This window comes from Scomber scombrus, chromosome 14 (assembly GCF_963691925.1).
Source record: "Scomber scombrus chromosome 14, fScoSco1.1, whole genome shotgun sequence".
NCBI classification, from domain to species: domain Eukaryota; kingdom Metazoa; phylum Chordata; class Actinopteri; order Scombriformes; family Scombridae; genus Scomber; species Scomber scombrus.
The window spans coordinates 1038076-1064910 of NC_084983.1; the positions used below are offsets into that span (position 1 = coordinate 1038076).

A 26835-nucleotide genomic window follows, 5' to 3' on the forward strand; every position below is an offset into this window, starting at 1 on the left:
TAATGATCACCACAATCACACCAGTGTGTACCCTCACATAGCCTAACATTATATATTCTATCATTATTTCATGACATTAATCCATGTTATTTATTCGGTTTGGCTTTTTGATACTTTGATTAAGTTTGTTATACATTTATTGTAGTGAATCTGTTGAGGGTTCGGTAGATTTTGGGTGTCTGGCAGGGCCAACAAAAGGCTGCATGCCTTCATAGGCTCCACCAACAGCTGTCCAAGTGAGGCAGCACAGCAGAGCGCAGGATAGAGGAGGGGAATGGGTCCGAGTCCGACAGCGGTGAGTTCAGTAGCTGAAGCCTCCATCCGATGCCGCCTCATTGTGGGTATCCTGAGAATAAGACGAGTCTGTCGAACCACAAACGGATTGATTTATCCTCCCTTTGTAGGGGAACAGTGAAGAAGAGAAGTGGAGGGTAGGATGTCTTTGCAAGAGCTCGGCTCTTTTGGAGTCATGTTCCCTGCGTTCTCTCTGCCCATGAAAGCTGAGCGCAGTCGGAATAAGGAGCGGCTAGAGGCCAGCCTGGCCGGCTTGTGTGAGCTGGAGCTGCTCAAACAGAGGCAGGAATGCCGGGTGCTGAACGCTCTCTGCCTCGGAGACTCTCCGGTTCCCGGGCACCAGGCATGGGGAGCTCTACGGACACGTTGCGCCCCAGACGCACCAAACGGCGACGCATCGGATGACTACGGCCTCAGGCTCCAAACTGTAAGTTCTATTTCTAAAGGTTATTTCTTGTTGAAGGGGATATAATCTAGCAGCTGGCTTTGCAGATGTAAATCACAGTGTATAGTGCAGTATAATTTTGGCTTAAGTGTAGTGTCGCGTGCCATGTGATCTGTTTCCAAAACTTTGCATTTAAAGGGGGCCCGAAATGTGATCCTTGTTGGATAACAGAACCCCAGCCTGATATGATTTGATCCTATCAGAACTATTTTTGTTGTCAGATGTTGTGTTCAGTGGGGGAAATGGCAGCGCTGGATCAATTCCATACATTAACTTTATATGCTGACTTCTACAGAGCAAAACGTGAACTGGCTTTGAAACATTGTTTCTCTCAGCTCTTGGAACACTGGAGCTCCTGGACCATCATGTGGTAACTACTGGGTTAGGTTACCAAACACCGAATCTATGTGAAAAATAAAACAAATGAAAATCCTCTAAGCCTGTCATTAACCTCAGTGTGCAGTTCTGAAAATGCCAAGTCAGGAGGGCCCTTAAAGGCACACATTACCATTTAAGGGCAAATTTGGGGAGACTTAGAGCTTCATTACCTTATCCATTATCCAGACATTTCTGTCCCTAGTTTGGATAAATTATCCCTTAAATGGGATAAATAATAAGATATAGGCTGAGGTGATTGTTTTTTGTAAAGACTGACTCACCCATTCAGATTGCACATAACCATTTGAAGTGGATTCCAAAGTCAACATCAGTATTTTCATATGAATAATTTTTTTATGGCAGCTACATAATCTAAAGGGCCTGTTTTCGATCTGCTTAATGTCCTGAGCAGATGATGCTTCACATAAAGACTTGAAGATACAGCAGCTTGGATTCTTTGGCAAATACCAAATATTTAGCTTGTAATGGAAATGTAAACATTAGGGGTGTGCATCTCTCCAATATATGACGATTCAATACATATCTGGATACATGGGGTACGATACGATACAGGAACGATACATTTTAAAATGGAACGATTCGGTTCGATTCAGTAGGATTTCAATACGATACGATTTGATACAGTACGGTTCAGTTTGATGGAGTATTATTACAATATGATAGTTCCTTGTTTAAAGTAGACATCATTTTACATTATGAATACACATAAGTTAATACTATAAATGTGGCATTGCTTGCCTTCAAATAGATTTATGAAAGACTAGACAACAAATATATTTGTTAGAATAGAATAGAATATCCTTTATTGTCATTGTACAACAGGTGTCACAACGAGATTGGTACGGGGTCTCTTCCCGTGTTGCAAAAAAAGTCAAAATAAATATAAATATTATACATAAAAACAATGAAATACTTTAAAAGCTATTTACACACACACACACACACACACACACACACACACACACACACACACACACACACACACACACACACACACACAACACAAACACACATGCACAGTCTATTGAACATATTGCACATATGCCTATGTAACCTGAGGTAGGCTTACTTTTGACATGTAATGTTTATTAGTGTAACATATTGCACTGTATGAACTCTACAAAGCCTCTATGACAATGAAAAACAAACAATATTTAAGTTCACTATTGGTACAAAATAGAGACAAAGAAACAACTAAACACGTTTTTATCAAGTTATTATTTTGTCCCGAAAGCCCTCATTCTCCACAACATAGGATGGTCTTAAATCTTTAACAATGAACCAGGCTATTGAAGCCGTTATTACCTTAGCTCTAGCCCAGTTGTGTCTGAGTTTTGGCTGGAAGAAGTCTTGTATGTCTGTCTTTGTGCTAGCGGAGCTGTTTCCCCATGCCGTCTCACCAAGCGTTGAGATTTGTTGTACTACCGTAATACTTTAGTGCCATTTTACACTCTTTTTATTTACCTGGTTTCTGCTGGTGCTGCACAGCCCCAAGCTGGAACTAACAGTCTTATTTGCTTACAGAAATCATGCAAATTATTGATTTTTGAAACAACTGTAAGCAGGTTATAAAACTGTGTTGGTAAAAATGAAGGTATATTAAGAACTTGTGTATTTAATGGGGAAAAACTTTGTCTGAAATCATAATGTGAACATTTATTTTCCATTTTAAAGAGCAATAAGCATTAGATAATGCAGAGTCTGAAGTGTCTGCATCAGCTCTGTGCAGAGACAAATGTGCAAAGAGATGCACTGGATACAAAGATGAACTGACCCCTCCCCACTAACTGAACAATGTGAGCAATGTGAGACTGTCCACATGAAACAAGATGGATTTCTTCGGATTCTTGACAAAGAAATATTTGGAGTATCACGAGTGCGGCATAATGCTGAGATTTGGCCATGAACCAGCACTCTGATTGGCCAGTTGAGGCTGAAGTGTTCCAAAACACAGAAAGTATAGAATCAACATTAATACAGAGGCTTTCTGTAGAGAAAAACATGAGTCTAATTCTGTGTTATCATTGGGAAAACAGTTTAATCTTATGACTACATAGAGAATTTGGAACATTCCCCGAACTCAAAGTTTATGTAGGACTACAATGCAGAAAAAGAATGTATAAAGTGCTGTACAGTAAAGTATGAACGATGTGCAGCTAGAGATGACACTGTAAGACCAAGATTCAAATGCTGTGTTGTTCGTGTTATATTTGAGTCTTTAGTCTGCTTTTCCCCACCCTAATTCCTAAACCATGACACCAGATATCTAATTCAGTGGCATTGAGACGGTCTTAACGGCTGCAGGACTCTTCGCTGTGGACTGATGGATGCTTGAAATGGCAGCAATTCCTTTTGAATTCCTTCTGTGAAGACTTGAGGACACCACCAGTGTTTGGAAAAAAATGTAATCTGATAAAAGCTTTCAATTACAGCATATTTCATGGACATCAAGTCTGAGAAACCACTAACAAATCGAAAAGACATATTGCAATTTGACAACACAAAGCAACTAAACCATATGACTGAGCTCTAATCATCAACTGAATATTTGTTTAGTAGAACAGTTTATAACTAAAAACACATAAACCTTTAGATTTGATTGATCAAATGTGGCTTTATAATCTCTTATAATCACTGATTTCATACTGCAACCTTTATTTATTTCATTTAGGCAGTCTTGCTTGAGATCAGGAAATATGAGAATGAAGAAAACATTCAGTTTTTAAATACAGCCAAACAAGCATCATGCAAGAAAGAATGACGAGTCCCACAAGACATCATCTAAAATAAATCTCCAAAAGAAAAAAATCTAGCTTGATAGTTGTTTACAGTTCATTTTAAAGGTTGCACAGTGTTTGAATCACGGTTAAGCATGTCTACATGAAGGAGTTTGGAAGTTAAAGGATCACTCTGGGATATTTTGATATGGTCTTTAGTTAACAATGAACTCATACTACATACAGGTGTTGTGTCTAAAATTGTAAGATGGCAATACAGCTTTAGGGCTTAGGTTCACACTTTTTCACTGTACTCATATAACTGTGTCTTATATGTGCATAAAGTGTAAAATATTTACTGTAATCATTCTTCCTGTCCATAATGACCCATAAGAGATCCATTCCTACAATGATTGCAGTATAAGTGATGGGGAACAAAATCCACAGTCCTCTTTTTGTGTAAAAATGAATTCTGAAGTTCAGCTGAAGCTATCATGAGGCTTCAGCAGTTTGAGTTAAACAAATAGTTACAGTGTTTACTCCACTCTATTTGTTCAAAAATACATAAACTTCTAAATCTCACTGATTAACCAAGCTTAGGAGTTAGGTGCTGGAAGTCTGTCTTAGCCAACTGTGAGTCAATGTGAAGTTCAGGCAAGCAGCCTGAACAGGAAGTCATTGCACTCTGATAAAATCCTTCAGACTTTTAAAAAACTTGAAGCTGCCAAATCTCTTCTCCTTGTAGGAATAAAAGTTGGAGGTAGCCACAGTCAGACAGTCTGGAACAGGATCTGACTGGTCATCATGGTGTTACGATCCCTCTGAGACTTCTCTGTGGTTTCCAAGGCCAGCTTCAAATTCCCAGCCATGACTGCAGAGCCTGAAACATTTCACTTCCAAGTTTTGACTTGTTGAAGTATATATAAAGGTGAAGGTGTAAAAAGAATGATTAATTCATCATTGTCTTTTCTTTCCAAAAGCTTCATACTGTATACTCATCTGTTCTGGAAGAGTTACTTGGTTTTTTCTACATACTTCATTTCAGTCTGCTTTAAATATGTCTGAGTCAACAACCTTTCCATTCTTATAATTATTTTGGCCATCAACCTCATCACTATGTTGTTGTGGAGGTATGTTGACTCCCAAGAACTCTCCATCATCACAGGATTATGACAAAATAATCAGATTCTTTTGGAAAACATTTTTGGCATGTATGTGGTATGTGGTCAGTGTGTGTGTGTGTGTGTGTGTGTGTGTGTGTGTGTGTGTGTGTGTGTGTGTGTGTGTGTGTGTTGTGTGTGTGTGTGTGTGTGTGTGTGTGCTGTATGGATACACCCCTGGATCATTTTGTCCCTTTGTTGATGTTGCTGCATATGGTCTGTGCTTACTAACAGTAACCAAAGACCATATGCTGCTGGAAGGTTTTACATGGGTCATGCCTTTCAGACCGTTTGAGACCTCCAAGGGTTTGTATTTGTTAATATATTCTTCATTCAGTAGTACTTCCTCTGAACTTGTGTAAGTCTGTTGATGTGTTGATGTGTTTCTGTTGTGTGCACATGCAATGAAAAAAGAGGTGCAAGGACTGGAGAAACAGAGCAGGCAGTGAAAGAATGCACGCATGTATGTATGTGTGTGTGTGTGTGTGTGAGAGAGAGAGAGAGAGAGAGAGAGAGAGAGAGAGAGAGAGAGAGAGAGAGAGAGAGAGAGAGAGAGAGAGAGAGAGAGAGAGAGAGAGAGAGAGAGAGAGAGTATTTATTCCTCAGCAGGAGCTGCTGACAGCCATGTGACAGTTGACAGCAGCTGGGGAAGCAGTACAACCTTCACTGTGGCCTCCTGTATGAGACTAATGAGAGGACACAGAGAAATGTGGACTTGATGAGTGTGTGTGTGTGTGTGTGTGTGTGTGTGTGTGTGTGTGTGTGTGTGTGTGTGTGTGTGTGTGTGTGTGTGTGTGTGTGTGAGAGAGAGTGAGTGTTTGTGTGTGTACGTGCATAGCATAGTAAAATAACAAGAATGATAATCATATCAGTTATAGTTTATGCTTATCAAGTAATTGCAGTATGTACTGTAACAGCATGCAGTTAGAATGAATGACATTGGTAGTAAAGTGATAATGGAGGATTAGTGTAGAGGATTATAACTTCTTTAAACAGCAGAGCAGCTGATGAAACATGATTAGGAAAGTGAACAGTAACACTCTCCATTTCCTAAACAGCTGCTGTTAAGTTGCCTTTGAGCAAGGCACTGATCTGTTTAGCATCCAGCAGTGGAACACAGTAGCTTTCCTGGGCTGACTGCATGTGTACATTTGGTATGGTGATATATGTGTTACAGTGTGTTTACAGTGTGTTTGTGCTGTCACCCGGCACACTGTAAGTCTCCAGTAGAGACCTTTGCAGCTGTGTGGCCAACTTGTCACAGAGGCCAAACACAAACATTCTGAACTGTAATGGATGTGTTTTGCTTTCGTTTCACACCTCACTGTGTTGTGCAAACACAGTAGCACGTCTGTAGCTGCTGTTTAAGCTCCTGCTGGGGTAGAGTGATGGAACAGGGGGGCTTCATTGATCTGACTGCTTACTTGTGAGGTCTCCAAAACGACAAAAAAACACCACTTGGTTGCTCTTAGTCACAGCTGTGCATCCTCTGGGGTGTCAAGGAACAGAAAAATGTACTCATTACTGCAAGCCAGGACACAATGGTCACAGAGTTTATCTTATCATTCGAGTATGTCCACACTAAGCTGATTACACTTGTAAATGTGTATTTTTATCTATCCAGGACTAGCACTGCGTTTGCTCCAGAGTGTCCATTTTAAACGCCACCTTGGTGTTTAACTGTGTGTGGAACTTTTGCAAGATGATGAAGTAAGCTGGCCAGTGAGAGTCAGGGACTGTGTAGCAGTGTTAAGAAGTTTGGCTTTCTGTCTCAAACTTTGTCTGTGATTGGTCAATTTAAATGATCATATAGCTGAACACACATCATGGCTGTTGTCATTAAATTGTATTCATATTGATTTTGACAACAGCGTGACCATAGAACAATGATTTAGTCAACGGGGCTGTGTGACGATCAGATTCTGGTAGTGATGCACAGTTCAGTTGTTTCAGAGATTCAGCCATTTTCCAACTGGTCAGGTGTTTCACTGTGGGCAGAGGTCTCTACAATTCAACCTGAAAATAGAAGGCCAGTATTAGTCTAAATGCAGTTTGCAATTTTCATAAGGCGCAAGTTTACTTCATCGTTTCTGGGCACCAAAGGGGCATACTGGCATCGACGTCAGAGTAGAGGCTGTAGTTATGCAGTTTCGGCAGCACAGTACAACTTTGGTGTTCATTTTGGCCTGAACTTGTGTTTGCAATAAAAGCTGCTCAGACCACCTCTTATTGCACATGCAGAGCAGTTTTCATGGCTTCAGTTGGCAGAGGCACATGCACACAGGCATCTTCAAAATCCCAAAAACATCTCTCATTTATGTTACGTTTTGCCCCTTTCAGTTTACTGCATGTTTTTTGACCTACTGCAGATTGACGTGGGAATCAATCAACACTATTTTATTGTTAAGGAATATTCTTAATAATATCATCCACATGAGTATGATGAGGAATTATGTTCTGTCAGATTCAGTTTGACTTTTTACCATGTTAATTGAACAGTCATCACACAGCAGCAGCAATGAGAGAGGGCCTGTGTGTCAGTTCAAGTGTGCGTGGCCCAGCAGAGCAAATTTCATTAATTATTTAAATGAATTATTTTGAATGTGGCAACAGGGTTGGTCAGGATCTACAGTAATTCATGTTATGCTTTTTCTAAGCATCCAACTGGAAAGCTCAAAAAGGTTATTTGGAAAGTTCAACAGTAAAATCATTGGAAGTGGATCGGTCCTAAGCTCCATCATATTTGATCACACTTGAATTGGGTGTAGCAAATCAAAATATATTTTCTAGCACATCTTGAGAATCGTCATTTAAATATTTCAACAAAACAATGAAGGTGTCTCATGTAGCACATTTCCAAACTGATATCTTCTTATGTTTGTTTATTTAGGATATGTATTGATATGATATGGTATTGACTGGTTTCAAATATGCAGAGCATTAGAACTGCAGAGTTTAAACCTATAAGTTATCCTATATGAACTGTATAAAACATGCAGTAGCACCTTTATGCCAACAGGAAGGAGGGAGCTTGTGTGATTCGTCATTATTGAAGCCTGCTCTGACTCCACCTGCTCATAATGTAATGTTACTAATAATGTTTTCACTCTCTCCTCCACATTGCGTCTGGCTGAGCCCAGAGTGCACTAGTACTGATGCTCGGGAAGATTGTAGAAATATGTTTGTCACACCCACATGTGCCATGTGCCAGGAACTAAGACGTTGATCTATGCCTGTGCCCAGTTTGTGGAAAATGGGAAAATTGATGTTTTTACACAAAGCCTTTAGAAAGTTAGTATATTGTGGACATGTCTTAATGAAATACAAACTTTTATAAGCTTTTATCGCAAGACATTGTCGTATTGCTGTTTGAGGTTTAAAGTCCCCCTCCACTTAAAAATAGGTTTGAGCTTCACTGTGCAGAGTGATGGATGTGCAGAGTTAGACACTAGTAGGCTGTTTCATATTCAACTGCTAAAAGGGAAAGTTTGTCTCTGTTAATTAAAAATAGGATTTGAGGTGGTGGACCCATGAGCATGATTTGTGATTTCCCAACTAGTTTGTAAGCCAATCATGGTCCGTTAGACATTTTCACACCTGTAGTTTGTTTGCTTTGATCCGAATCAGTGGATAAGTTGCTACTATATTGCATATTGCCTTTGGGTCAGTTTAGTCTCACACAGGCAAAATTTCAAGCGAACTGAAATGTGTAGCTGTAAATGTAAAGCCGTGTGGGAGCTGTCACTCCATTCATTGGTCAGAAATGTGGCGGGCAGAGTAGGTAGTTTGTTTTTCCTCTGGGATAGCTCTCCTAAATGGACTGGCAGAATCACCAACTCTGTATAGTTGCAGTCATCATTTGAGCCATATACCAAGCCACAGTATGTGAACAAAGTGACACATTTGAATGCACCTCAAGGAAACGTCTCACAGACAATGTGTTTGTTCACCTTATGCAAAGACATGCTGCCTTCCGTCGGCTGACGAGGAGAAGACAACGTATTTCATCACTGCACTGGATGAGCCCTCCATTCATGTTAACAATATGAAGCCCTTCTTTACTACGCTAATAGACAGCACAGCTGGCTACGGGAGCTGGTTAAGTCCAAAATGCGCAATGTTTCCTGCAGTTGTTTCAGATCGAGGTTGGATCTCATTCATACCACAAACAAAACAAACCAGAGTTGTTCCTCTTCTGGTTGTTTTGGTCCTCACCAGAGTGTGAGTGCTGCTTTCACACCTGCCCTAATAAACTGCACCAGAGTCTGGTTTAATTGAACTAAACACAGCAGGTGTAAAAATGGGTCCTACTCTGCTATGGAGACTAAACAGTCTATGATGGAGACACAACAGCCGAGAGGACCAAGTGAGAGGACGTTCCTGTAAAGGTCCTGCCTCCAGAAATGGGGCTCATGTCTGTGGTCTAGAACTATTTTTGTGTCCTACATTTGCAATGACTGCAAAGCAGCATAAAAAATATGGCAAATATTGGCACTTTTTTCCATAACTTAAGTTGAAGTTGTTCTCTTATTTTGCACAGACAGTGCTTACATTTGGAAAGCCATGTTGCATTTATGTATGCATCCAGTGGGGCATCAATCAATCAATCAATCAATCAATCAATCAATCAATCAATCAATCAATCAATCTTTATTTGTATAGCGCCAAATCACAACAAAGTCATCTCTAGGCACTTTACACATAGAGCAGGTTCTAAACCGAACTCTTCAGGATTTAATTTGAAAGACCCAACATTCCCACATGAGCAAGCACTTAGTGAAAGTGGCAAGAACCACCTACCTCAGGCAGAACCAGGCTCAAATTGGGCGGCCATCTGCCTCGACCGGCATCACAATAAAATTAGGCATAATGTGTTGATTCCAAAATAGGAGATATGTTATGTTGTTACCTAACAGTTTTGGTTTAAAAAGCCTGCATATATCGGTATTGGGTGATATCGGTATCAGAAAATAAGAGTTGGAAAATATCGGAAAATCGGATATCGGCAGAAAAGTCAATATCGAGGATCCCTATAATTATACTTTCTGTCTGGACTGGCCGCAGACCAGCTGTAAAACCCCAAATGTCTGTCATTGACTGACTTACTGACTCACTGAGTACTGAGTACAGACACACACATACAGTAGGAGGCTCCAGCAAGGATTCATCTGAACACACCAGACCACTGAACTCTCTGACCAGTGGTAGCTATGTGTGACATGGGCAGTGCTTGATTTTTCCTTTACATACATATACATGAACTTTCTCATTTTATACTTTAACAGTAAATTAAAGTATGTATCACAAAACATTTTAAAAGGGCAATGCAATAACAGAATCTTGATTCATATCTAATCAGCACTGTCTAGTTTGATAGTTTGATCTTATTTTTGTGCGCTGGTTGCATTGCATTGGACGAACTCATTTGAGGATGACTCATGATTATTCAAATTCAGATACACCGACATGTCTGTCAACTTGCTGCGCTACATCCATCATGCACCGCGTGGCCAGATGTCCTGCTCTTCATAGAAAATGAATGGACTTGACATCCATCAATGGATTTGGTGTGTCTGGACTTTGAGTGATGAAGTTGGCCCCATTCAAAATGAATTTGTGTGATTTTGATTGTTGCAATAGAGTCCTGAGTGCTGACATAAGTCTTAAAAACACACATATACTAACTGATGCGTCTCACATGGCGGCTGTGACACTGACAGGAACCAACCTGCAGATAAAAAGAGACACAATGGATCAACTTTACCAGCCTGCATGGTGGCTAGCAGCTAGATAGCATGTTTAGCATCATTACAATAGCTGTACTATGCATAACCCATAGACTGTGTTACAAAAAAAAAAAGGTGTTTCAGTGTTTCCAGTTTAACAGCACTGTGCAGGGCAAGTGTGTTTATGGCCTTTGTGTATTCTGGATATACAGACTGTTAAAGTCTGTGTTAAGTAAGAATAAATATGTGTTCTGAGTTTGACATACCACAGAAAAGTGTGTTGTTAACCACCCTGCCAAATTTGAATGATTAAAATAATCGCCAAATATATGAAATTAGGCTTCAAAGTTGTGTAAAAACCAGCATCTTTCTCTGCACCCAAACGCTGTGGGATTGCCCGCCGAGTCCGTTGAAACCACGCCCCCTACCAAGTGTCACCTGTCAATCAAAGTCACCACCTCTACCAGAAACATGGACGCTAGGCCTGAGAGCTTTCTGCTGCTATCTCAGCTGCTAGCTCGGCGGCTAACTCGGCGGCTAGCTCTGCGGCTAAGTCAGCTAACTGGCTAACTGTACACTATAGTAGTAGTAATGTGCGCTGAATGTATTTATACCTCTATAGCAGTAGGGGCAGGTTTATGCTAAACACCGTGGGGTTACGTAACGCGGATGTGATTTTCAGACCCGCCCATTAAATCCAGACACAGAAATGTTGAAACACAGTTTGTGAAGCCTAGCTCCACAATTCAAATCTAAATGGTTGAAATGCTTTTTACACCTTTTTTAGAAATACATTTATGACCTATTTAATGTGTTTAGAAGAAAATGTCTGAATTCACTTTACACAGTCTTTAACCTATTATGCTAATTCTATATAAACATATGGATGAGACCATATGTTTGCAGACATTTGCAGATAGAAACCGTTCAAAGCAAAGAAAGTTTTGTATGTCTTAATAGCTGTTTGGAGGGGATTCTTAAGTAAAATAAAAGACTGCAACCCCCCTGTCACAATACACAATTAAAACTGTGGGAGATAAAAATTTAAAAAAATGCTTTTTTCCCACAGTAGACTATTCCTTGTTGGAAAGGGGAGAGGGTAAGATGAGAGAGACCCTCATGAGCAAACCCTGGTTTGAGCAGTAATTCATTCTTCTTGTCAACACCTTGCTATGGCGTTCTAAGAAGAATGTAAAGAAACGTTCCACTCAAAAACTTAGAATAATAGACATTTATAATGGAACCGTGGCTTAGACTGCATGGCAAATGGGTCAGCACACACCATTGCCAGGGGTTAAACAGAAATATCAATATTATTGCCCAGCCACATTAATTATTGACTACAGTTTATCTTGAAACATGTGAAATATGTAAAGCATCTTTAAGTCAAACTAGTTAATGCGTAGGAATAACCACCTGACCCTCACACTGTAAAACAGCCAATCTTACAGAGTGTGTGGCAGTAAATCTACACTGCAAACTAACAAAAAGTGAGACCAAAGAGGGAAAAACACAGATTTCTATTCTGTTGTGTAACTGAGGTGAAATGGTCACAGGATCAGTTCATTATATATAGTGTTCACTGTCTGGCTTTAATCAGCTGATTGTAATTGACCATGATCTATCCATACTGAAGGAGATTTCCTGTGGTTATCGATATATTTTTCCAAGAAGAGATCCACTCATTTCAGTGGATGGTGGAAGAGTTATGCCTTAAACAGCTCCATCTGACTCTGATCAACTCATAGCAATCAGTTGTAAAACATTGTCACAGAATGGATCTTGGGCTTCAGCTGGCTGCCTGGCAGCAGATGCCAGTCCTCCATAGCCAGATGTCTTCTCTTAGCTGATCAAACTCCTCCAAAGTTCTCTCACACTGCCGCAGTAGTTCCACTTCAAATGTATTTCACTGTATAGAACACACAACAGCTGCAAACTGCCTTTTTAATCTTGGTGTGAAACCTTAGCTGGACCCATGGATGTTTAATTTCATGGTTATTTCTTAGCTGAAGATGTAATACCAAGATCATTAGTCGATTTGCTGCAGGCTACCTACACAGCTGAACAGGGAACCATATTTGGTTCATAGTTACAGTGCCTTCACATCTGGTTACACAAGCTGTACTGGCCTCTAGTCCATGGCAAATGTGCTAAGGTAACTTTAAAAATGAGCTTCAACCATCCAAAGTAACAAGAGAAACCTGAGTCAGGTAATGAGCTGTCTTTCTGCCAGCATGTTTACATGGACAACAGCACCATAGTCATGGCATCATATGTCACTTTTTAATTATAACCAGACAAACACAACAGTTCTTCTTAATGTCTATTGCCACAGCCATAAAAATACTTAACACAAGTTACCTAGCTTTGTAAGGTCATAATTGGAGTAAGAGGTTTATTAACAGCGTTCCGTTTGTAGTTAACGTGGCAGGTTGCACAGCTTGAGTTAAAGGAACAGTGTTTTGTTTTTTATTTTTTTATTTTTGTCCGTGTGTGTGCATGAGATATTCACTTCTGGTTGTCAAAAATACATGGTACCTGCAGACAAAAACCTAACATGGTAAACATCATCTGTTTGCTGCTGTTGCTGTTTGTTGTTATACAATTAGTTCTAGTAGTCTATAACTACTGCACATCCTTCTACATTAACCATCATGCAACTCATATAAACTTGGGTTATTGGGGAAATCATGCTGCTGTGAACAATGGAGGGACTCCAATCACTCTATTATCTTAATCTCTACTTTCACATGAATCAAGTCCAGGTAAACTGTGTGTGCCTGGTGTTTTTATAGTAACAGGATTAGGTAATGGTTTGAATTATTGATTACAGGAAATAAAGACTGAAAGCTCTCAGTGGGGGCTTCAGAGGGGCTCTTTGTTTTCACTCAGTCTCTGTTTGTTTTTACTCTTTTGAAACATTACCCCCATTACTTCGTGTTTCCTGTCTCTGTCCCCCACATGTGTTTTCCTCCTCTTTTTCTCTTTCTCTAATCCCCTTATTTTTAACAGAAAGTCTGTTCTCTCTTTTTAGCCCAATCTTTACTGGCCCATCCATTACCCCTGTGTTGTCATAGTGACAGCAGTTGCTTTCAAACATTTCTTAAATAGTATTATTTTTGGAGTCTAATGTTCAAGGCGCCTGCTTATCAGCACAAACACAAATACATAGACTGCATAACTGCAAGTCCACTGTGATATGACCTTTCATTGCAATGCCCTTCTCAGAAAGCATTCCTACCAAAACACCCAACAACCCACTAACACAAATACACACACACACACACACGCACGCACTCACGCACGCACTCACGCACGCAGTCACGCACGCACACACACACACAAATAGACTTACATTCATTTCCTAACCAGACTTAACCTAACCATAACCACTTGCCTAAACCCAGACCTAATCTTAACCACTGACCCATAAATCAGCATTTTAACAGTTTGTGGACACGACTTGTCCCCAACTGCACAAGTTGTCCCCAATTGTCTGATGTTAAGTCTGGGTTGTGTCCGAGAAAGTGGCTTAAGTCAGAAACACACACACAGTTTATCTATTTTTTTTGTGCTCATGTTTCAGAATTTGACATTTAAATGTGTATAGTTCAGTTGTGCACAGCCATGTCTTCATTCTTCTCCATGCAAGAGAATATGTATGTGTCTCATACAGAATAATGAAGATGCTTTTGCAAGATCATTACACCCTGACATTCTTAATAGAAATAGTCTGTATCAACTCCAACTTTCACTGCTAAATTCATTCGTAATGTGTGTTTATCTTTGCAAGGCTAGTTTCAACATGAAATCTCGCAATTGTGCATAAACAGACTTTACCATGCAGAGAAAGCTGCCAACTAATAAGTACACTGATGTCAAATGCATTCCTCTGGAAAGAGAGAGCTTGTGTTTGTGGGATGCACATTGTATTCAGTCTTTGTGTGAAGCGGGTCATAGTTTAGGTGTCATTAGTCAGCAATGTCAATGTAATGAACACTTGTCTGTCAGAGTGTTGTTGTTTCAGGCCTCATTATTGCAGGAGGCAGAATGAATATTATTCTGGTCAACTCCAAGGACTGACTTAGAGAAAGGAGGATACATAAAATATTGCCATGTTTATATGCTTCCTTGCCAAGTCTGACTTTGTTCAAATTCATGTAGCCAATGAGCTTAAATCAGAAAGACTATACGAAGTGTTAAATGTCTGAGACGCAGTGGTGCCAAGTGCTTTAGAGTTTGACCCTCGTAGAACCACTGAAGGGCTGACTGTCGGTTTTACAGCTAAAGGCTTTAATAGGACTGAAGTTGTGTATGTGTGTGCATGAAAAAATTAGTTCATTCATGCATTACTGTGTCTGCGTTTGTGTGTGTGTGTGTGTGTGTATATATGGTCTGTTATAGACCACTTTTGATTTAGGGCCAGCTAATTTTTGTGTAGGGTTAGGTTAAGGTTAAGGTTAGAGTTAGGCAAGTAGTGTGTGTGTGTGTGTGTGTGTGTGTGTGTGTGTGTGTGTGTGTGTGTGTGTGTACACTCACATGGGCAAAACAAGCATCCATTGAGCCAGTGTGGTCTCACATAAGTAGCTGCTTAAACCCAAACATAGACCCTTTTATTCAGTGCATGCCTGACATAAGCCCAGCTAAAACTTTGCATGCACACCCATGTAAATACACACAGACACACACACACACACACATACACAGTCTGAATACTATGCCTTCATGTGTTATAGTCTAGAGTCTTGTGATGTACAGGCTAACTTTAGATCTTTAAGGAGAGAGGGCATAATGAACTCTTCTAATTGCTTTAACTTTCCTTTAAGTGAACTTTACAGCAACATAAAAAGACAGCTTCATTACATGTATTAGATTCCTAGCTAAAACCTCCTCATGATCCATTATTTTCAGATGCACAGATGTTGGAGGCATGATGATCATGGGTTTTTTCCAAAGTCATCATATTCCTGGAAATAAGGACAGCATTGATTCACTTCAAGGTGGAGTTTGTATGCTCTGTGATATTTATTACAATCACCATTTTTCAGCTCTGATGTTGATGATGTAACTTTTAGATGAACCACAGGTGCAAGCTCTCCAACTCAATTTATTATGTGCTGTCTGAATGTTGCAAATGAATAAAGCACATATTTGGAGACTCGCCCTTTGTTGAACTCACTCATTAAAATGAGCCATGCATCTCTGTAGCAGACTGCTGGCTAACACAGAGTGTAGACCCTTACATTATAATACAGAAATGAAAATACATACATTTTTACAATTTTGACCAAACAGGACTGGACTGGAGTCAGACTAAACTCACATACATGAAGATTTGGGCTTTGACCTGGACTAGACTGCTGTAAGACAATCTGATGTCAAGTCTCAAGTTTTGACCTGGAGCAATAAATACAATAATAGTCATTCATTGGGCCTCTGTCCTCAATTGTCTATACAGAAATCTGTGTGTCTTTTTTAAAATTGTGTTTTAAATGCCTCTCCTGACCAGTTACCTCTCACCTTTTCATATTCCCAGTATTAGTCCAGAGGTGTTTTCCACTGAGGTTCCCAGGCTGTGGAGCAGTTTACCTTCACCCATCTATTGCTACTTATAAATCCTGTCTATTAGAGCCATATTTTAAACACTGCATTCCATTCATTAAATACATTAAAAACAGCATTGAGGTACCCTTAATTATTGATTTGACTACATGATTACGTCAGTTGTCTTTTACAGTTATTTACCTATTTATTTACATTTTAATTATTTAATTGTATTTAAAACTTAGAAAGCTTTCAACATACAGTCAATACGCTCTGTTATCTTGACTCGAGTGGACTTGACATGTTTGAGAGTAAAATGCTGCTGTGTCAGTCAGAGGACTGAGAGAACTACATCTCATCTTGGAATTTGCTGTTGGTTAAAGTACAGGGCTGTTACAGATTTCCTGTCTAAAGCTGCTGAAAAACGGGGGTTTACCCTACAAAAATATTCAGCCTATCAAAGGGGCCTACATACAGAGAAATAATCCCTGTTAATTAGGAAAACTAGAGCTACTATTATTACCCCACCGATAACTTTCTGTATTGAGTCCTGTCCTCTAGCAGGCAGAGTCAACAAATTGGAATGTCCTCATGAGTGAGCCATCTCTAAGTAATGGCTCTCTAAGACCAAGTTTGTGTGTTGTTTTTAATTTTTAATTTTGTTTGTTTTAATCTAAATCTTTTTAAATTGCTATCTTTTATTTTTATTACATTATTATTTGCACTGTCAGAAGCTGGTGAGAAACAACATTTGGTTTCAGCCTGTGTATTTTTTGTAAATACCATGCTAACTGACAATAAAGACATTATGATAAGTTTAAACATTGCTGCAATCTGAGAGACAGACTGGTTCATTCTTACACTGTCTCGTGGCTGACCAATCAACCTACAGGCTTGTTCCACTGTGGCATCTGTGTACAACATTCTAACTCGTCAGACACTAAATACTTTACACATCAACATACTGGTAAAAAATACGTAATTAAATCCTTCATTAACTGCAGCATCACACATGTTGTCTATATGCTGAAATATTCCTGCGGTCTGAACAGAAGATGGATTATCCTATTGTTCAACATCATGCACGGGTTAACCACAGCTCTGCAACATCATTTATATTTTGGGGAATAAAAAAACATTTCACCCTCTACTAGAGGAGGTGATGTCATCAACTCACTGCTCTGCAGAGAGGCATGTTGAATTCACACAGTGGAGCCTTTTGTCATAAGTGAAGAACTCAATTTGTCATGTTTCCTCTGAGTTGTGTTACAGATGTCAAGAGATGTGTGTTCTTTTGTTTATGACATTCCTGTTAGCCCTGAGGCATCAATACATTATAATTGAATTAGTCACATTTGACAGATATTTGTAACTTTAATTTTAACTTCTGACATGGTCTTGGGGGGGGGGGGGGTTGGACACTGGCAACTCCCACCCTTGAAATCATTATCCAATAGATTTTAGACCCTGCTCAACTGATTATCTAATGCCAGCTGCACACTTTATTTGCCTCATGTCTTTGTCCACTTTGACACTGATGTTGGTCTTTTGGCACAAACCACTGCACCATGGTGGCAGTACTCAGACCAAAAACATGCAGGTTAGCTTAAATGGCGACTTTAAATTGCCAATAGGTGTGAATGTGTGTGAATGGTTGTATGTCTCTATACTATATGTTAGCCCTGTGATGGACTGGCGAGCTGTCCAGGGTTTACCCCGCCTCTTGCCCAATATCAGCTGAGATTGGTTCCAGCTCACTTTAACCCTAGAGAATAAGCAGTATAGAATATGAATGGATGGATGGATGGATGGATGGATTGAGAACCCTTTTTCAACTTGACTTGAGACTACTTCACAGACATGGAACTTGATCTTGACTTAAAAAACATATTTACTGTGCTGTACAGTCTCTCATCAAGCACCACTTCATCTGCACGGCAAAAGGAAAAATAGAAGCTGCTGCAGTGCATCAAAACATTATTTCATGGACGTCCTGCCAGTCCAAATATTATTAAAGGTATTATTTTCTCACACTGTAGATAATGCTGAGGACTCATCATATATCAGCTAGAATTGAACCCCAGAGCCAGCGATATTCCAGGAACACTAACTGACTTACAGTACTTATGTATCTAATTGTCCAGGCATTCCACTTGCTTCTGTCAAACAGCTTCTCTTCTGATTTCAGAGTTGATAGAAAATGGAATTGTATTTAATGTTTGAGGCGGTTTCTTAGCCACCACAATTTACTGAAACTTTCCAACAGCAACAGCTATTCACTTTCTGAAGTGAATAGGCAGATGTGAAAATGTACTGTAGGAAACATTAAGTAATTTCAAGACATCCATGCACATGGTCTTCTTCTGCAGCGCATCCAGTGATAAATCATGCAGACTGTTGTTCTGTGATACTTGTCGGGTCAGTGTGGAACTGCTGCAATCTGCACAAAATTCATTATGTGAAACAAACTGCGTAAGTCTGTGCAGACACAGTCCAAACTCTGTTTTTGTAAGGCAGCTAATGTGTGATATTTGATTTTCTTGGTCCAGCTAGTGTATTTTCCTCCCTGAAGATGTTATGTCTTATATTACATTACAGTACAAAAGCAACCTTAGAAAAACAAATCTGGAGCTCCCATATCTCGACTCAGTGCCGGTGCAAAGCTTTCCAGTAACTTCACAGTGAGTGGGTGGTATTGTCTCTCTCTGTGTCTTTCTCACAGTCTGATGATGATGATGATGATGATGTAACAATTAGTCAAAGATGAGATAACCATGTGATGCCACACTAGCAAAATCCTGAATATCCATCATAATTACTGTGTCTGTAAAATGTGTCACTATTTATGAATTGAGTCATTATGCACAAGAGAAAACAGACATATTGGTTTAAAAAAATATACTGAATATAAAAGTTTTGTCAAAAGGAAAAGTTCATCCCAAAAATGAAAAATCAGTTGGTGATTTACCCTCACCTCCCATAGAGAAATATTTACAACACACACATAGCACCCACAGGCCCAGAGGATGTGGAAACTGTGACATATGCTGTTTGAGATACTTTTATTGCCTTTTTGGAAATCTTAAGTACTAGTCATTTGTTAGAGGTAAGGCTACTTACACAAACAGCAGCAGTCTGTGTTTTAAAACAAAAATTACAATTGTGGTGAAGAGAATTTTGGGTGAACTGTTCCTGTAAGGTGGGAACATAAAATGATAAAGTAATCATTTTTCCAGTGTTAGATGTCAGATGTATCAGAAAACAATGGAAAGTGAGGAATAATTAAAAGAAAAAACAGCTCCTAATTCATTCCAGCTGCTTTTCCTCTTGTCTTGGCGCACAGTTGTTGTCCTGTAAGTATGTGTCATCTGAGGGGAAAAGGAACTCCTCACACTGTCTCCATGTTTGGGCACCTAAGCTGCTCTGGTTTGCATAACAGAGTTTTATAGACGTGCTCTCCATTGAAAAGCTAAGCACAACAGACACTAATACTGTATAGTCTTTGCTTTATGATCATTTTTATCTCCTACATTTTTACTACATGGTTACCTGAGGTGTGACATTTTTGACAAATAGTAGCTATAAAACAAAGTAGAACTGTATAGTTGTACAGTGTCATTCTATTGTTCATTACTGCTTTACAACAGTACTTTTATCTAAAGAGTGTGCCATAAAACAGACCGTATTCATATCTCAGAGGCTGATGTTTGATGGATTTTCTGCCCTAAGCAGGTTTTGGAATTTGTGCATCTCAAATGTGAAACATGTGGGTTTGGTTAAACATGTGAGGACTTCTATAGAAATCAGCTGACCAACTGCTGAGTCCCAGGGGTTATCTGAGACCTCTCTGTTTTTGAATGACTGTTGACAGAAGTTGTTTTTTTATTAATGGAAGGTAAGCTTTAATGTCTCCATGCAGTTTAAAGTATAGTGAATGGTAGTGGTCTCATGGTATTTCTTTTTCTCTTACTGTTTGTGATGTAGCTTTTCTTTCTTGTTAGCTTTCAGTGTGTCTCTGCTCTGTTTAGACAGCTTCAACTGGGGTGTGGGTGTGGGTGGGGGAGGGGATTTTTTTTTGGGGGGGGGGGCTGGGTTGGGAGAATGGTGTGTTATTGTTACAGTGTTTTGATAATAAGTGCTTGTGGTCATAGCTGTCTGTGAATGTGAAGGCTGTTGCTCTCAGTGTCTCTACCTCTTATCCTGTGAGATGAACAAAGAAATGATATGTGCACTCCAAATGAGTGACCATCGTGTATTTCAAGTGTATTTGTGTAATTGTCCCTTTGCAGTTTGTGGTGTGGGTATTAAGTTGTTCTTTTAAGTAAAATATAACAAAATCATTTTAGTGTTATTTGCTGTTAGTTATTGGGTTTTTTGGGGCGACTTCATGGGTGTTTTTACTCTCTCAAATGTAAATTAAATGGGTCAAATTTGACCCTGAACAGTATGTAAGGGTTAATATGAATGCCAAAATCATTCATGGGTCAATCACATTAAGCCTACACCATTATTAGTGATAATGGTGTAGTCTAATCAACAGTAGTTACATGATCTTGTTATAGTTATCTTAAAAGGGCAAAAGTCATATTTGACCAACCCTGTTACTTTTGTATAGGAAGTAAAATGTATATGTGAGAAGATGGTAAAAGAGAGTGGACATTAAATAGCTACAACAACACAGCACATACAACCGTGTGTGTCTCTTCTGTGTGCATGTTCAGTGAGGGTGTTCTGATCATGTTGTTGAGAGGGATTTCCCATCTAAGTGCATTCTCTTGACTTTCGCTCTCTCTCATTGTTTTTTCAGAGCAGTCTCCAGTGTACTCCCTGGGGTATAATGGCATCTTTAGAGCAGCAGGTGGCACAGCTGAAGGTCACCACTGAGGTCAAATCAGCAGATTCTCCTGCCAATCTGGACGACAGTCGACTCAGTTCAGGTAAAATCTCTGCCTCCTCCAAACAGCCAATGGTTTTAGTGCTCTGAACTGCATAAACAGCTATGTGTAAGTGTGTATATATACATATATATATACCATCTGTTGCAGGGCTACTTGTTCTTGTTGCTGAAGATAGTTCTTTATGACTGGCTGTATGTTTGGGGTTGGTGTCATGCTGCAGAATAAATGTGGGACCAATCAGATGCCTCCCTGATGGTGATGCATTGTAGATAAGAATCTAAACATCTAAAGTTCCTAACACTTTTGCACAGTACTGTAGATGAATCTCAATTTGCTCTACAGAGAACAACTTCTCCTTCAGTACTTTAATGAATTTATTCCTTACTTTTATACTCGCTAATACTGACCTCCATGCTACATAACAGGAGCAATAGTCACTGTGTGTTCTAGTTGCACTAAAACATAGTGCACCATGTAACTCGGTCATTCTCTAGAGCAATAATTCGTTCTCCTGCTGTAGTTACTGAGGTCATCAAGAATGCAGTTTAATGTCTGGCAGACAAACATCAAGCAGACAAATCTATTACACACCCTTAGTTGCTAAGCATTCTCCATCACTGAAGTCTCACCACATCTCAGCCCATACTTCATGTTTGTAAAGCATTTGAAACACAAATCTGAATACACTGGGATTTCAAAAGACAAACAATTCTGTCTTTTGCACTACAGAGGCAGTAACCTCATAGTGCTGGCTACATATGACTATAATTAAACTACACTTGTGTGTGGTATGACCACAAATGGCTTGAAATGACTGTTGAATGTTTGTGTGTTTCTTACACTGTAAGAAAATGAATGGCTCTTATGTAGCAAGTGACTAATTTTGGGAAATGATGTGCATAACATAACTAAAATGGTATTTAGCAAACTGGCTGACTGTTGACATGTCTTTGTATGTTTAAGTTGATATGTTGATACCTACACAATACAATTTGTAACTGTTTATGACTGTAAAAAAAAAAGGCCCTAAACCTACTTTTGAGGTGCTTAAGTCAAAGTCAGCACTTTCCCTGCTCCAAATTCAAGTCTGAAGCATTATTCTACATTCTATGCAAGAACACGTGTGCTTAAGTAATACTAAGAGCATAATTCAAAATAACAGTCATATTTTTATTTAAGTGGTAAAAGCAACAGTGTGTCAAAAACTCATTAAATTCTCCTCCTTGCTTGGTCTGTATAAATGTAATTGCAATTAGGATATAGGGAAACAGTTTCAGTGCTTAAATCTAACCAATAACACATCACATGTGATAGTGCCACCCTGATTCCAATTAGGAAAAAAATGAACATGCGTTTTATGTTGAAGCCTCGTGGCAGCTTTGGTCTTATTTCATGTTGTGCTCTGTTTATTAGGAGATGTCCTGGTAGCCAAGAAAGATGGATCCCCTGAATCAAACTACAACACAGTGGTCCCTTGTTCCCCCTCAGCCCTTGAAGGGACAGTGGAGACAGAGACAGGAGAAACATGGCTGTCAGTTCCCACAAGACGGTCCACGGTTACTGACGCTTTGGTGGAGATGAGAGATGTTGACCCCAGTCAAGATGATCATCAACAATCCCAAAAGGTAGAGACTTATATATTTGGATTGATCCAGCGCAGAGCCCTACCATCACGCCCCTCAAAGCCCCGCACCAGCCTGGCACATGATACCCGAGCTGTTAGTGTGGTGAGGCAGAGTAGCTTATGCCGCAAAGAGGACACACATTCAACAAAGCAAGTGTCAGTTCAAGAAATCTCTACTCTGTCCCAGTGCTCAGAGGGAACTGCTCCACAGGCTTGCCATAACCTGGATCAGGAGCGTTACACAGGGACAGGGTTTCCTGAAGATGCCCCACCTCCCTACCACCACCACCTCCAGCAAAGTGTCCAGCATCAACCAGGGCTGTACCACAAACCCAGGCAGGCCTCCATGATTAACAGCTCTCGTTCAACCTCACTAGACTATCAATCTAGCAGAGTTCTGCAAGCCCAACCAGACTCCAGCAGTAGCGAGCCTGATTCACCCCAACATTTCGCCAACTACCCTTCCCCTGCAGGTCTGTCAAAGCCTCACCAACCTTCACCTGATGAGCAGCTGGTCAATGCAGAGTATATACCAGCCCAGCCATGCCGAGCCTCCACCAGAGCTTATGCTCATCACCATTCCAATCCCCACAAGGGCTCCGGGGCACCCAAGCCCAACCGAAGTACATATTCTCCAGAGAGAGGCCATCACCATCAAGAGCAGCAACCTACTTCATCTCAGATCCAACCCTCCAGATCTCGAGGGGGGGCCAAGAAATGCCGCTCCAATGAAGACAAAAATGGTGCTAGTAAGAAGCAGGGTAGGAAGGCATGTAGGTCTCAATCAGAGAATAGCTTGCAAAGGGTTCCAGAGCGCAAGTATAATACAGTGGAGAGAGATGGTGGAGGAAGTGGAAGTGGTGGAAGGGGAAGCCGCAGTAGTCAATCCAGGAGCAAGAAACAACAGCAAGGAAGTGGAAGCTACCGGCGCTGGCAGTCCACCCTGGAGCTCAGCCAAGACGAGGCTGACCAGCCACCCACACAGGCACCCGTTCACAGCTCTTCAGCTTCAAACCATAGGGACCATTGTGCAAGGCGCGTACGCAAATCTCGCCCTACACACACATCATATGCCTACCCGCACCCCAACCTTAACCATCACCACACCCACCATCATCAGCACATGGAATACCAGCTGGAGAGGGACCAAGTGCCAATGTGTCAGACTAGTGAGGACTACCCTCACCCAGGTCAAGTAGAGTCTGAGACCAGCATGAGCGAAGCTGACTCTCCAGATTCCAGCTCTTTGTCCAGTGACTCAGATGAAAGTGGAGGTCTGGTTTGGCCCCAGCAGCTACCCCCACAACTTTCCCTCCCATCACCCCCTGCCCCACCTGGAGCACCGCTGCAGCCTAAGGCATTTGTCAAGATCAAGGCCTCACATGCCCTTAAGAAGAAGATCCTGCGCTTCCGCACTGGTTCACTGAAAGTGATGACCACTGTATAAAGTGGAATATCGGTCAAACTGAACCCAACAGAATTGGATAGTATCAGTTGGTGGCCGCAGTTAAACCTTTTTGTTTAGGCTTTCTTGGGAGGAATATCAGCTGCATTGAACTATGGACCTCAAAATACAGTGAATACAAATGAATGTGTACATAAAAGTACTATAATCTTGACTGACTGAACTGACTGGATGGTCAGTTCAGCTTTAACAAGCAATGAAGCAAGCAGCTGTCACCAAACCAGCATTTTGAATTCAAAAATGAGAGGAAAAATTATACCAAAAGTGTTCTGTTGTACTTAAAGTCTTACGTGGATTACTCATGTTTTGTCTAAGGGTACTGTAAATTGGCCACATTGGCCCTTAAATACCCACACATGCACACATCCACTGATAGAGTATACCATAGTTCATGCTGAAATTGCCTTTCAAGTCACACACATTACCAATTCAGTATTCAAGTGAATGGGAAGGTGTGTCCAAACTTTGACCGGTACTGTGGCTCTTTTTTCTACTACCGGAACTTAACAACAATTAACCTTGATTGACCTTCCCATAACCTGACCTTGTAAGAATACCTACAATCTAGGTTCTTGGTTCTTTCTTGTTTTCTGCTGTGCTTTACAAACCAGAATATTTTATGTCAAAAGGTACCAGTGTCACACATGGTTATAATTTCTTTTTGGTAAGCAAATGTGGCAAGTGCTGTTCTATTGTGGGACAGATACATTTAGTGGTGCTAATGTATTAACATTTACATATTATGACTTAAATGTCAGTATTATTAATTTAATAGACTAGCCCCACTTTAAGTAGGGGGTCAACAGTACTGGTACCAAACCAGTTCCCACATGCTGACTAGCTCTCCAGTGCCAGTCTGGGACACGCCTGGTCCCTTAAGGACACTGGCAGATGCTGGTCCTGCTCTGTCTGTGGTCCATACCATCAAAAGCCCTCCTGCTCCTCTATTCTCTCCTGATTCAAAAGACAGGGAGGTGATGCTAGAAATCTGGTGAAGAAAATTGGAGAAAATATAGGGATGTAGCATTTGGTCATGCTGTACCACTGAGTTCCTGTACTCAGTGTAAACAATGAATGTCACATGATTTTAAAATTACCAAAACTACCTGAATTATGGGGAAATGTAGTTAAACTATTGACATGCTCCCCAATACTGTGCACTAAATCTATTCTTTACATAAACATTTGTATGAAATTGGGTATTCTGAATCAGAGTATATTGAGACAAGCTTCCTTGCAGTGATAATTTTAACACATGCCCTTTATTATTAATTGCTGTGTTTGTAGCAAACCAGCTGTTGCATTCCTTCCCCCTGAAAGTACCTGGAACTTGGATAGATCACCTCCTCCTTAGGAGATCCAAAATGTAGGCTCAGGAACTCACCCCCAAAGTGGGGGAGTACAGTGGAAACAAAGCAGAACAACTGAAAATAACTACTATAAGCTGTAGGTCATTACAGTCCTGTAGTGGAAAAGTCCTAACAATGAGCTCCAATTCATCTGTTTGAGTTCTGATTAATCTCCAACATATCTGCCTTTGTGTTAAAACTGATCTTTTTTTATCGAATAGTCCTTCACTTAACATCATACGCATGTGTTTAGGAATGCAGTATGACTGTACACTAAGGCATACTTGTGTCACTAATGACTTTATTCATGATTAAATTAAATATTTTAATGTTTTACAGATCAATAAAAATCAGCCTAATATGTACTTTTAAAAGTATGTTTAGTTTGCAGAGTTGCCATGCCACACTCTAAAGAAGGACCCCTTTGCCTCGAAACTTACCATGTTGGTTTCTCTCCTATTTAAAACATTCTTCAATACTCTGCACATTGGGAACTTATTGTTGAAAAAAGTAGCTTACAATGCTGAGACAAGCCACAGCTTCCTTCCACAGTTTCCAGTCCTATTTGGACTGTGAAACTCACTTGTGTTGTTGAAATGGTGCATAGTTATCATTATGTAATGTTAAGTCATACTGTAATTAAATGGGGAGAATAACTTAAAGCAAACAACCTAACAGTAATACTTGCTACATGTTTTTGTGTTGTCAGTATAAGTGAATATATCTGTCAGACATGGGGAACGTGACCACAGTAAATACAATGAGTAGTTGTTAAGGACTGGATTGTTGGTGCAGTACAAAGTGCTTGTGAGACTTTTTTCCCCTTAAATGTGTGGTTGAGATACTAAATCTCACTAGAAAAACAACTGACTTTCAACAGAAAAGAAGTCTGTAAATCTTTGAGCTGCAAATGCAATCCAGCAACATACAGTAGTGGCATGATTTATACCATATTTTAAAAGCTTTGGTGAGATCGAGTGTCTCATTCACAAAGAGTGTTCTTGAAATACTTGTATAAAATGTTAAGTAGCAAATTACAGTGTCTACTATTGGGTAAAGTTGATAGTAGACTACTTGCAGACTAATAAAAATGTGCCTGCCAGATAATGTTATTAATGTTACAATGTCACTTTGAGTATTTGACAGTATTATCATTTAAGGTGCACTAGTCAACTCACTATTAGCTTCTTTTTGTATGAAATGTGTTTGACAAA

General features: G+C 40.0%; 1 protein-coding gene across 1 annotated transcript; it reads left to right on the forward strand.

The window, feature by feature from the left end:
- Positions 1-26835, forward strand: LOC133993990 (dapper homolog 3-like). Its single transcript, XM_062433143.1, has 3 exons — positions 1-721; positions 21093-21222; positions 22597-26835. Exons 1-3 carry the CDS (start codon positions 437-439, stop codon positions 24252-24254), a joined length of 2073 nt encoding a protein of 690 aa, XP_062289127.1. The 5' UTR covers positions 1-436; the 3' UTR covers positions 24255-26835.